The sequence below is a fragment of the Macrotis lagotis genome, chromosome 5, assembly GCF_037893015.1.
Source record: "Macrotis lagotis isolate mMagLag1 chromosome 5, bilby.v1.9.chrom.fasta, whole genome shotgun sequence".
Lineage (NCBI taxonomy): Eukaryota > Metazoa > Chordata > Mammalia > Peramelemorphia > Peramelidae > Macrotis > Macrotis lagotis.
Genome location: NC_133662.1, coordinates 246,463,136 through 246,476,855, shown reverse-complemented (window position 1 = coordinate 246,476,855; position 13,720 = coordinate 246,463,136). Strand labels below are relative to the sequence as shown.

The following is a 13,720-nucleotide window of genomic DNA, read 5'->3' as shown; positions in this document are numbered from 1 at the left end:
GTCATCACTTGCAGGTGAATTGGATTTAAGTGGGGGAGGGCTGTGCAAAGTCGCCAACCTCAGACAACTAGGGGAAATGCCAGGAGCTGGAGGATGGAGCGTGTTGTTGGAAGAATCCAGTGTCATTGGATCCCAGAGTATGAGGGAGGGTCCTAAGGTGTAAGAAGCCTGAAAAGTAGCACAGGGTAGGGGCTATCTAGGTTATAAAGGGCTAGGTAGGGCAGCTAGGTGACTCAATGGATAGAGCACCAGCCCTGGCGTCAGGAGTACCTGGGTTCAAATCCAGCCTCAGACGCTTAATAATGACCCAGCTGTGTGGCCTTGGGCAAGCCACTTAACCCCATTGCCTTGCAAAAAAAAAAAACCCTAGATTATAAAGGGCTCCAAGCACAAATAAAATTTATAGTTGAATCTGAAGGTAAAGGGAGCCCCTCAACTTTACTGATTAGGAGCATCCAACCTAGGTTTTATGAAGATCAATTGGAAGATGTACTGGCAAGACTTGGGGAAAGACAGTCAGCATGGTGGTGGTGGCTTTCCTGGCAGGAAGGGAAGTGACCTCAGAGCCTGGGTAGGGGGGTGCATCAAGGGGGTCCTTACCTATGGCGAAACCAAACAGGAAGACAAAGTAGACCAAGAGAAAACGCAGTAGATCTCGGAGGATGACCTGGAACAGAAGGGGAACCCCATCAAGGGACAATACCCTGGAGTCAGAGACCCCACACTCCCAAACTAGAAGGTATTAGAATTTGAACTCGGCTCTTCCTGACTCTAAGTCTTATGAACTCTAGACTCTACACCACATGGCCTCCTCTGATGAGCAATCTGCTAGGGAGGAACCAGCTAACTATTCAGTCTGACTCAATTCCACAAACATTTATTATGTTGTCACCCTCCCCAGAGGACGATTTAACACTCACAGTATATATATATATATATATATATATATATTTTGCTTTTGCTAGGCAATGGGGTTAGGTGACTTGCCCAAGGTAATTAGGTAATTAGTAAGTGTCTGAGGCCGGATTTGAACTCAGGTCCTCCTGACTCCAGGGCCGGTGCTCTATCCGCTGCACCACCTACCCACCCCTCACAGTATATTTTTCATAATCGATTGATCATAGGTGTCTTAAGGAAATGCTTACTGATTGATGGTCCACTGATAGGAGCCTTCAAATCTTGGAGTACTACTGGGTCTTGTTGCCCAATTTTACCTGATCTCAGTGGGAACAAGACTAATGTTCTCCTGTTTTTCATCTGCGCAGTTCAGAAGACCCCTGAGAGCTGGGGGGGTGGGGGTACAGGGATGCACCCACCTTCTGTATCATGACACTGTAGATGCCAGTCTGTTGGAAGCCACGGGTGTAGTAGAGTAGGTTTATCCAACCCAAGACCAAAGAGAAAACCAGGATGGGCAGGTACAAGCTGAGCTCTAGGAAACACAACACTTGGGCCACCACCGAGGTTAGTGCCTGGATTAGACTGGGGGAGAAGACACCAGCATCAAGGCCTCTGACAGCAGAGGGGGCTCCCCAAAGACCACCCTGACACCCTGCTCCCGGGAATACTTGCTCAGGGCCGCCTGTACACACTCAGAGAGATTCAGACCAATATCCCTCACAGAAGTAATGTAGGCTAGTGGGGAGAGGTCTCATGTTGGAGTCCCAGATCCTGGGTGCAAATCCTAATTCTATCCCTTAGTACCTCTGATGCTCCATTTCCTTATTTGGAAAAAAAAAAGGGAACGGAATTGGGTGACTTTTAAGACCATCTCTATTTCTCTGACAAGTCCCAGTTTAGAAAGAAGGGATTATTTAAGAATTTCTGGCTCCCTTTCCACCCAGTTCCCAGATAAGCCTTTTCCCATTCCAAAGAAGGGAGTGGAGAGATAAGAAAAGGGGAGGAAAGCCAGGAGCTAATGAGAGTAAGGTTCAGAATTAGTCTTGGATTCCCCTCTGTGGAAACAGGAACAGGGACTAAGCTCTCCAGAAGTTGGTCTGGCCATCTGGCCCCTTCATCTGGGGGCCAACAGGCCCCAACATCATATTCTCTTAAGTCTAGGAGATTCTCACTTAATTTCTTTCCCTAAATTTCTGCTCAATTTGCTTAATTTATCTGAGACTCAGTTTATCCATGTATATAGTAACCACAACATTGTAAAGACTTTAGAAGGCAAGGACTCTGACCAGTGAAATGATCCACCCATGAACCCCTGGCAGAGAGGTCTCCAAGGACAAAATGTGGGGATTTGTTTTGTTTGACTGTACATGTCAGATGGGGAAAATTATCCCTGCTCTGCCTGCCTCATGGACTTTTTGAAAATTGAATGAGATAATATAGGAAAATCAAACTGGAAGGGACCTATAATCCACTCCCTTCTCCAATTTTAATAAGAAAGGTGTCCAAATCCACTAACCAAGTACAATTCAATATTATAAAACATCATATAGATGCTATCTGTGATTTAGACAAGACCTGTGATATGTATTATATGGAATATTCCCAGATGAGGAAACTCTTCATCAATGCAATCTGACCCCTGTTACATAACTCATAGTCTTAAGGGAGTAAAGAATAAGAGTATGCATTAATTGGGGAATGGCCTAAAGTTATGATTTATGAATGCAATGGAATGTTATTGGTTTCTGAGAAACCTGGGAAGACTTTATGAACTGAAGCAGAGGGAAGGGTGCAGAACCAGGAGTATAAGATATAGATGATACAGATGATATAGACATAGACATAGACATAGATACAGATACAGATACAGGTAGAGGTAGAGGTAGAGGTAGAGAGAGAGATAGAAATAGAGATAGAGATTAGATATAGATGATATAGGTATAGGTATAGATATAGGCATATATATATATAGAGAGAGAGAGATTATATAGATGAATATAGATATAGATGTAGCTATATAGAGAGATATATTAACCACAACATTGTAAAGACTCTGAAAGACTTAAGGCTTGACCAGTGAAATGACCCATCCACAAACTCCTGGCAGAGAGAAGAAAGTCTCCAAGGACAAAATTGTTTTGTTTGACTATATATGTCTATAGGAGGAGTTTTGGTTTTCTTTCTTTTGGGGGAGGAGACATTGGGAGAGAAAGATAATCATTAATTGAAAGAAAAGTAATTAATTTTTTTAATCATCTAGGGCACAAAATAACTTAAGCCATTTGCCCAGAAACAATGAGCCAATAGGTACCAGAGGCAAAACTTTTTGAACCCTTACCTTTCTGACTTAATGATTGACTTTCTATTATGGCAAGCTGTTTCACATTTATCATTATGATAATCTTTCAAATAAAGATATTTGCATCTGAAGAATAATTTTGTTCAGTTGTGTCTGACTCTTTGCAAAAAACCCCACATCTGGGGTTTTCTTGGCAAAGGTACCGGAGTGGTTTACTATTTCCTTATCCAACTTGATAGAGGAGGAAACTGAGGTAAACAGGGTTAAGAGACTTGCCCAGGGTCACACAGTGGCCTGAGACCAGATTTGAACTGAGAGAGATGAGTATTCCTGTCTTCACCCTGCACATGGTAGGCTTGCAAAATACAAATCTTATCTCATTTGATCCTCACAACAACCCTGGGAGGTAGGTGCAATTCTTATCCCCATTTAATAGATAAGGCAGAGGTTAAGTAACTTACCCAAATCTAATGTCCGATCCTGGATTTGAACTCAAATCACTGACTTCATGTCCAGAACTCTGTCTATCTATTATGTCATTATCTACTTTGTCTCATAAGTTTATTGTGATGTGTGAGCATTAGCATGTCATTAATGCTTTTTTTTTAGGGTGTTTTTTTTTTTGCAAGGCAATGGGGTTAAGTGGCTTGCCCAAGGCCACACAGCTAAGTAATTATTAAGTGTCTGAGGCCGAATTTGAACCCCGGCACTCCTGACTCCAGGGCCAGTGCTCTATCCACTGTGCCACCTAACTGCCCTATTAATGCTTTTTAAACCTCAGTTTCCTCATCTGTAAAATGCTGTAGTTAGATGTGAGGACCCTTCCAGTTATAATTAGGTTAAACAGCACAGGACAAGCCACAGTCATTCTCTCAGTCATTCTACTATAAGGGAACTAGAAAAGATCCAAAATGAATTTCCCAATGAGATAAACTATGGGCTGAGATTAGACCATACTGGAGGCTCTTCTGGGTCTATGCAACAACCAGCAAAAAAAGATGGCAAGATAATAGTGCTGTGTGACTTTGGGCAAGTCCCTTTCTCTCTCTGGGTCTCGGTCTCCTCCCTATAAAAATAAGGGAGTTAGTCGATTCAATCACTGAAGTTCCTTCCAGTTTGGACATTCTGGGGTCCTAAGTAAGAGGGGACACACAGATCCTGGATCTGAGACGGGGAAGCAGGAAACTCATCCCCAAACATCTTGGAACATACATGAGGATCTCAAAGTAGCTATCAATAAACGAGGTCCAGATGAACAGGCGTCTCCTCCAGAAGTATTGGAGCTGTCCAGGATACAAAAAATGAGAGAACATGAGAGATGAACCTGGATCGCAGGTCAATCTTGCTACCAAAGTGGGCACCCTCCCACCCACTTGGGACATGGGAAAATTCAAGTAGACAAGGAGCTCAGGGAAAGGAAATCCCTGCCTTAACCATCCTTGACCTCAAGGTCCAATGGAGAAAGAGAAAGAATTTGCCAACCCTATAGAGACCCCACAGAAGTAGATAGCAAAATGCAAGAGTTAGAAGAGTTAGAAGAGTTTCATCATATTCAAGCCAACTTCCTCTTTTTTTACAGAGGTGATTCGAAAACAAGGTCTAGAGGAAGAGAAATGATTTGACCCAGGTCACACAGTCCTTTAGTGGAGGAATTCCAGCTAGGGTTCAGGTCTTTTTGCTTCCCCATCTAAAGTCCCTACATATTGATTACACTATTCCCTGAGTCCCAGGCCTGTGCTTCCTTCCATTCCAGATACACTAGTCAAACATTCTGAGAAAGTTTCAGGGTCAGCGTATGGGCTGAGAGATTTTCCAACCCCTGATCATTCTTATCTCTGAGACCAGGCAATTAGATCCTTTCACCTCTTGCTTCTTTCCTCCTCTCCAACTATAAGGCAGTAAATTCCCTTTTCCCTTTCCCTATGTGGTATCATTCTTTTTTTTGTGTGTGTGGTATCTTTCTTTACCGGCTGTTCTGTCTCCTCTACCTTTCTTCACATGGGAAACTGTCTGAGGGCAGGAGGATTCTTATTCTTACTCAAAGGTGACAGGGAAACAAAAGATCTGGATTGTGGTCCCAACTCTGCCTCTTACTAGTTGTGTGACCTTGGGCAAGTCATTTGATTTTTCTGGAACTCAACTACCATCTCAGTAAATTAAAGGTTTTGAACTAGATGACTTCTGAAGTTGCTTCTAGTTCTAACATTCTGTAGAATGTTCTTCCCTTCTTCACAAGGGTTTTGTCTAGGAAGGTTTTCCATTTTGGGAGAAATTCTCTGTGGTCTTTTCCCCCCCCAGAAAGGTGGTGGGGAGTACAGTCCATAGGGGGTCTCCTGCATCCGTCCTAGGATTACATTGGCTCACAATTGAGCAGGGTCACAGGAGCAAACAGTTTCAATAGATTTGTGGAAGGGACGAAATTCTATTTTTAAAGTATTTAAGAACCTCTCATGTCCCAGGTCCCAGGTTATACAGACAAAAGAGAAAACTCTGCCCTCAATGAGTTTACTTTCTACTGAGGGCAAACAACATGTATAAAGAAAATTCAATATAAAATACAGGTCAATTGATTTCTTGGGGAAGATACTAGTAGAAGGGGATGGGGTGGGGAAAAATGTTAATCAGAAGAGATTTTCTATAGGAAGTTTAGGAAGGGGTGGGACAGAAAAAAGAGAGGGGGGAGAAAAATGCGTAACTTATAAATTTGTAAATGGATGAACGAAGAAAAACTACCATAGCATGTAACTGGAAAAGGAAAATAAAATTTCAATTAAAAAAAAGAAAATGAGAACAATCTAGAAACCAAATAATGCTAAAAACTAAAATCATGTAAGTTAAGCATCTCCATTGCATATTAACTACTATATCCATAATTTCTATGACCACTCTAAAAAAAAAGCAGCACTTGTCCCATCAGGATGTGGGTATTATGGGATAGTTAAGTGGCGCAGTGGAGTCAGGCGGACCTGAGTTCAAATCCGGCCTTGGACACTTAATAATAGCTGTGTGTGACCTTGAGCCACAAAAAACAAAAACAAAAGGTATGAGCGTGTTAAAAGTCGTGTGACCTGAAGCCTGGCTCCATTTTCAAATCTGCCACCAACCATTCGCTATGAGGAAGAAGGAAGAGGCACTCACCTGGCCGAAGAAGAGATAGAGTCCTCCAAAGAGAATGAAGATGTGGCCCAGCAGCAGCATTGAGTTGCCCACTGTAGCTTTCAGGGGAATGAAGTTCTAGAAGAGAGAATTCCAGAGTTCTCCTCAGGCTCCCAGTCCTCTTATCAAGGGCTGACTCTCTCCCATCCCCTTCTATTTCCAATCTTGATCCAGAGAAAGATCTCATGATCTCTTCCTTACCTTAACATTCACTAGCCATGGGGGGAGGCAGCTAGGTGGATAGAGCACTGGCTTTGGAGATGGGAGGATCTGAGTTTAAATGATGCCTCAGACATTTAATAATTACCTAGCTGTGTGGCCTTGGGCAAGTCACTTAAACCCATTGCCTTGCACCCCCCCAAAAAAATTAGCCAGCTGTCCATCCCCTGCCCCAGGCTACCCTCCTCCTTTCCAAGACTTTTCCTATCTCTCTCAGAAAAAAAGAAGGAAAAAAGCAGTCTTCCCCCTTCTCTTGTAGGTTGTACTGTCCCAGGCCTGATTCTGAGAGAGAAGGGAGCTCAAAGATCATCTTGTCCAAACTGTACCCAAATAATAAACACAAATAGACATCCCTTACAATATACTGGAATATTGTAATATAATAGATAAACGGTCATCCAATCTCTCATACTATGTATTGGAATATTGCCCAAATTATCACAAACGGTCATCTAACTTTCATATGATATACTTGTAATATTGCCCAGACATTATAATAGACAAATGGCCATCCAATATTCCAATATGTTGGAATATTATAATATACTCACAAATGATTATCTAACCTTTCATACAATATATTCACAAATAGTCTCCCAACCTCCCCTGTCTTCCAGGCTGAGCATCCCTCTTCTCCCACAATTACTGCTCCCTTCCCGTTTCTCCCCCTTCCCATGCCCTTCTGACAGGCTGTGCCCCCACCTTCCCCAGGACAGGCTGGTGGTAGGTGACCGCTGTGAAGATCAGCATATACAGAAAGTAGCAAATCAAATTGAATCGAAATCGGGTGACCAGCGACTCCCATTTCTCCTGTAGTAGCTTGTTCAGAGGCTCCAAAGTCACCATTTTATGTCGATTCTGGGAGAGAGAACCAAGGGAAAATATAGAAGTGAGGCATTTGCAAGGGGGTGATGAGCAACCCAAGGTCCAGTTAGACCCCAAAGTTCACTCAGCCCTGGGAAGTCCCTGAAGGGCTGGAGGGAACCAATGGAGAACTGACCAAAGTCAATACATTTCTAACTCTCCTGGTAAACTCATTGCAGGTAGAGTTTGTTCCATTCTCTTTGCTTGTATCCCCAGCAGCAAGCAGGAGCCTAATAAATGCTTATTAATTGATTGACTGATGCTAGCCTTCAGAGGAAGGGCTCTGTATATCTATGTAGATGTGAAATCTGTACCATAGAAGAGTTCATATCTGAAATGTGTATGGATTTGGGGGTGAATGCCACAGTAGATGACAAATCTTTCCAGGTTTGGCACGATAGCAAGAATCATACTTGATGTAACAGGAGAAGACTATCAAATTTAGAGCTGGAAGGAATCATCCAGGCCATCCTCAGAACCCATTTATCCACCTAAAATTGAGGATCCTTCCCCCAAAGAACTTTTGTTTACATGGATTTATATCTATCGGTATTTACTATATTAGACATTAAAATGTCTTAACATTATTAGGAAAATAGTTTTGACCTGGAGGACTCCCTGGAAAGGTCTCAGGAACCCCCTAAGGAGAGGCCTTTGAGAGCTACCATTCTAGCCCAACCCTTTAGGTGATGGAGGAGCAGAAAGCTTAAGATATTTCTCCAAGTTACACAGTAAGTATGAAACAGCCCAGATTCAAACCCTTCAGCACTGGGGTCTTTCTATAACAATCACTTGAATGTTCAGTCCTTTCTTGCCATTTCAAACCTCTTCACAATCAGTTTCTCATTTGATCAATTATGTGTCCTGGATGACACAAGAGTGATAATGCCGAGGACCAGTCCAAGTGACTCCCTGGGGTTTCCTTCCATTGCATTATTAGCTGTCTTGTTTGTTCCCATGTGGTCTTTCCCATGAGAACATAAACTCCTTGAGGACAAGTAGTTGGCACAGGGTAAACACTTTTTGGGTTTTTGGGGGGGTTTTTTGTTCCGTGTGTGTGTGTGTGTGTGTGTGTGTGTGTGTGTGTGTCTGTGTGTATCTGAGGCAATCAGGGATAACTGACTTGGCCAGTCACACAGCTAATAAATGTCAACTGAGGATGGGTAATAGGATAATCACTTAAATATCTGTTGCCTGACTGAGTGCTTGAAAGTTTACAGAGTATTTTCCTCAGACTGAATAGGTCCCACTCCATACAAATGAAGAAGCTGAACCTTCAGGGAAAAGGATCAGCCTGAAGCCACAGAGCTGGGAAGCAGCAGAGCCACTTTCTATAGGGGACTTGGTGAGAAGGTGACACCTGCAGGGACCTGGAAGGGAAAGGGGAGTCAGTGAGTATGACAGAAAGAAGGCTGGCTTGGGAGAGTAGCTGGTCTTCAATCCCAGCCTTGCAACATGCAACCTGTGTGACCTTGGGCAAGTCTCCACACCTCCTCAGGCCTCAGTTTCCTCATCTGTAAAATGTTTTCAGGGGGTCCTCCAGGTCAAAACTATTTTCCTAATAATGTTAAGACATTTTAATGTCTAATATAGTAAATACCGATAGATATAAATCCATGTAAACAAAAGTTCTTTGGGGGAAGGATCCTCAATTTTAGGTGGAGAAATGGGTTCTGAGACCAAGTTTTGAGGATAGCCTAGATGATTCCTTCATGTTCTAGATCTAGAAGCCCATAATCTTAAAATCACTGCAATGTCCTCAGGCCTCCATTTCCTCATCTGCATGTAAGAGGGTTGGGTGGGAAGGTCTCTGAGGTCCTTGTATCACTGAACAGGGCTGTGGAAGCATTTGCAGGTAGGGAACAGGTGAGAAAAAGGAAGGAAGGATGGAGGTGGGATCAAGTCACCTAACCTCTGTTGGCCTCAGTTTCCCCATCTGTAACTCAGTAACCTCTGAAGCTCTCCACCCATGAGTCTGTTGTAGTGACCAGTCTTGGGTGGCCTCCAGGAGGTTGGCTGGTCAACACTAGGTGGCTATCCCTGGAATGTGTTCAGTGGCTATGGTTGCAGCTGGTCCTCTCACTCACCGGGGCCTTGCAGCCAAAGGCAATGATCTCCAGCACCGAGTTGTCCTCACAACTGTCCACAGAGGACAGGTCATAGAGTGACACCTGGACAGGTCCATATGTCCACTCGGTGAACTTTCGAGACAGGTGCCAGTACTCCCCAGAGATCTCACGGTGCAGAATATGCTTAAAGACCTGGAAGGAAGACAGTGGGCGAATCCTCAGGCATGGCTTCTATTTTCTATTCCCCTCACCCCCCACAAGCAATCAGTCTCCAGAACTGTCCCCAGATTTGGGGGGGCCACAAACAAGGGCTGTCTGGGGGTCAGTCTGCAAAGAGCCTTTCAGAGGATGGATTTGGCAGGAACCAACATAAGAACCCACCGTCATGGATTTGGAGCTAAAAGGGAGTTTAAAGGCCATCTGATATAATTCCTTTTTTTACAAAGGAGGAAACTGAGGCTCAGACAGGCTAAGTAATTTGCAATTTATCATACAGCCACATAGTGGGTAGATAAGTGGCCCATTGGATAGAGTGCTGGGTCTGGAGCCAGGAAGACCCAAGTTCGGACACTCACCAACTCTATGACCTTGGACAGGTCATTTAACCTCTGCCTGCCTCAGTTTCCCCAACTATAAAATGGGAATAATAATAGCCCCCACCTCCCTGAATTGTTGTGAAGATTCTATCCAATGCTCTTTCCCATGGAGGAGCCCTGGGTGGGTGGAGGCTGAGGAGAGGTAAATTCCAGTTTGATATTAAGGACACTTTTTTTCTTTTTTAGATTTTTGCAAGGCAATGGTGTTAAGTGGCTTGCCCAAGGCCACACGGCTAGGTAATTATTAAGTGTCTGAGGTCAGGTTTGAACCCAGGTACTCTTAAGGACACCTTTTAAACAGAGTTGTCCCCAATGGAACTGGGTTAATGAAGTAGTGGCTTCCCTCTCACTAAAGGCAGAGACTGCAGAGTGTTTTCTGGGGATGTTACACAGAAGGCAAAACTGTAAAGAGCAATCTTTGCACCTCCGGCCTAGCCACACAAGATGTGCGATTAAATTAATTTTGTAAAACAAAGTCAATGGAAACTCTAGGACACCAAGAGTCCTCTTTTGGAGAAAGGGTGGGGGAAGCAACTTCCCTACAACATGATCCCTGAAGTAATAATAATAAGTAATAAAATAGAAATGCCAAAAAGAAGAAATCAAATAGAATAGAATTTAAATAGAATCAAAGTTCCACAGTTTCTCCATTTTCAGATAATATAATTCAGTGAAAAGAGCACTGGTCCTAGAATCGATGACCTCTGCCACGTACTTCTGATGTGACCATGGACGTCTAAAGTTCCTTCTACCTCTCGCTCTAAGATTGTCTTACCCTATGAGTTTATAACCCTCACATGCCATATAAATTTCAGTTTCCTGGAGCAGCATCCTGCTCTCTCACCCTAGTTATAGCTCTGTCATAGGGGATTGATATCAAGCTACATTTGAACATGATGCTCTAAGAGCTCCCTTCCCATTCTGAGATTCAGAAGGCAACGGAATGGGGTAGGCCCCACTCACCTCGATCTTCCCCTCCTTCGCTGCCAACTTGAATGGCGTGAGCCCCTGGAGATTAGCAATGTTCTCCAACTTCACCGAGGGGTAGAGGCGGGCACCCACTTGGAGGATGTAGTCATACATTCTGTTCACCTGGGCGCTGTTGTCCATTGAATCATCTGCAATCATCACCAGGGCATGCAGGACCGTGTTGCCCCAGGAGTCCACAGCCTCTAGGCAGGCCCGGCGGTCAAGGTCTGGATTCTCCAAGAGGTATGATACAATATCCCATTGCCTGGTGCAGGCGGCCAAGGACAGTGGCAGCTCTCCTGGGGTCAAAAGGAGGCAGTTGGAACCCTACTCTGAGAAGGTGACTCCTGTTTTCTTTGGGAACACAGATGTGGGAAATCTCACTTTGCCAGCTCTCCTTTCTCCCTTGATCCCTCTGCTTTTGGTCACCATGCCATGGATGGCGATGCGGGTAGGAAATAGCCAGTGTGGTACACAAAGATAATGAGGAATATAAAGAAGCCGTACAAACTGATGTGGAGTAAAGACAACAGAATCAAGACATATGCAATATACCTCTCTTTTTCTTTGCAGAGGTGAGGGCCTATGGGTATAACTGAATCTACTCAAATTTAGTTGTGTTGATTAGCTCTATTGAACTGAGTTTTTCTCTCCTTTTTTATTCTTTATTATAAGAGACAACTTTCTGGGGAGGGGAGGGGACTGGTATGGTTCGGAAATGGAGGGGATAAACAAAAGGCATCAATAAATAAAAATTAAATGCATTTTAAATAAAGTTAAATCATTTAAATAAAAACATTCAATATAAACTAAAACCAAAAGGCACAAATAAAAAATTTATTTTTAAAATACCCATGGAAGGATTTTGAGAATGTACCTCCCTCTCTTCTCTGCATAGGGTAGGAGACTACAGATGTGGAAGATGGTATATGTTGTTCAGATTTCAGTTGATATGTGGGTTAGTTAGCTTTGCCAATTTGCTTATTTCCTCTCTTTTCTATTCTTTTTTTAAATGAGGGATGATGCTCTGAGTGAGAAAAATGATATATTGGGGAAAACCAAAGATATCAATAAAATTATTTTTAAAAGCCAGAAGGACAGCTAAAACTGGATCTAGGTCATACTTTCCATTGTGCAGTCAGTTAGAGTTGGGATTATGACTCCCTGGAGGCAAATTCTAATAACAATCTCTGGTCTAATCCTGACTCTTATCTCTACTCCTCTGCCAGCTTTGATTCTGAAAAGCCAAACCAGACTCACTGAGCCACAGGTAACCACAGGGAAGTAATAACATAGCAAAGACAGTAGATGCTCAATGAATATTTGGTGAATGAATGGATGAAAGACTTCTGAATGGGAACTAGAAGAGTTCCCCTATTTAAAGAACACTGACCCACCCACCCTCCATCTGTGACCAAGACAAACAAGCCAATGATGTCCCAGGGCCAGAGCCCAGGAAAGATCCACTCACTCACCAAAATAGAAGCAAATTCCTTGACTCTCTTTCCTAAAAAAACGTCCACTGGCCCTTGCATGAAGGTCGGCTCCGTTCTCCACTAGTACCTTCACACACTGAAGACTTCTCTTCTCAATGGCAATGTGCAGAGCACTATGACCTGAAGAAACAGAGCCAGGGTGAGTAGGAGAAGCCCCTTAAGGGAGTACCAAAAGCCATGCAGATGAGCAGTCCTGGAGAGAGATCTCTAGAGCATCAATCCAAGAGAATCAGTAAGAGCACGGAAACCAGGGGACACATCTTATATTTCCATTAGAATAATAAAATAATTAGCAATCATTTGTTAAGGAGATATTATGTGTCAGTATTTTGCCAAATGTTAAGGGTACCCACAAGGAGATTACACTCTGAACTTATTTTTGTATTTTATTTTCCCCCAGACACATGTAAAAATAATTCTTGGTCACCAAATTTGATTCCAAATTTTCTCTCTTCCTCCCTTCCCATCCCTACCCCCATTGAAAAAGCAAACAATTTGATAATAAATTTTCACTTTAAAAGAAGAGATAAAAATAGAGGGAAGGGGTGACCAGGAGGGATGTTAGAAATCTGAGTTCAAATTTTGCCTCAGACACTTCCTAGCTGTGTGACCCTGGGCAAATCCCCTGTGCCTTGGTTTCTTTATCTATAAAATGAGAAGGTTGGATTCATTGGCTGCTAAGTTATTTCCCTTCTACCTTAAATTCATGACCTTGTGATTCTATGAAGTCACAGAGGTGGCAAATGGTGGCAAATGTATGCAGTACTTTATCTGGAGTGAGGAACTCACCCCTGTGAGTTCAAATCTGAATTCAGACTTACTAGTTGGGTGACCCTGAGCAAGTCAATTAACCTCTATTTGCCTCACTTTCCCCACTGAGGTTAAAAAATGGAGATAACGATATCACTCATCTCCAGGGTGATTGTTAGAATCAAATGAGATAGTAACAATTGTAAAGGATTCATACAGAGACATAGAAGGTACTAAATCAATGTGAACTGTTAGGATTACATAGAGGCATTGATTGCCAAGGGGACATTTTTTTCAAAGTTCCTTACAAACTGGTATTGTTTCATTCCTCTTTATATCCATAGAATTAAGGCGACACAACACACATTGCAATGATTTAAAACATTTTAACTGAATTGAATT

The 13,720-nt window shown here is 42.9% G+C and overlaps 1 protein-coding gene across 4 annotated transcripts in view; it reads right to left on the bottom strand.

The window, feature by feature from the left end:
- Positions 1 to 13,720, bottom strand: part of TRPV2 (transient receptor potential cation channel subfamily V member 2) — a 42,077-nt gene that overhangs the window by 8,671 nt on the left and 19,686 nt on the right. For all 4 annotated transcript variants that reach the window (XM_074189282.1, XM_074189283.1, XM_074189284.1 and 1 more), the window contains 8 exons: positions 12,548 to 12,688; positions 11,067 to 11,371; positions 9,526 to 9,699; positions 7,277 to 7,432; positions 6,338 to 6,433; positions 4,412 to 4,482; positions 1,317 to 1,482; positions 601 to 667 (listed from right to left, as the gene is read on the bottom strand). In XM_074189282.1, coding sequence (XP_074045383.1) covers positions 601 to 667; positions 1,317 to 1,482; positions 4,412 to 4,482; positions 6,338 to 6,433; positions 7,277 to 7,432; positions 9,526 to 9,699; positions 11,067 to 11,371; positions 12,548 to 12,688 — 1,176 coding nt within the window. The remainder of the gene's footprint in view (positions 1 to 600; positions 668 to 1,316; positions 1,483 to 4,411; positions 4,483 to 6,337; positions 6,434 to 7,276; positions 7,433 to 9,525; positions 9,700 to 11,066; positions 11,372 to 12,547; positions 12,689 to 13,720) is intronic.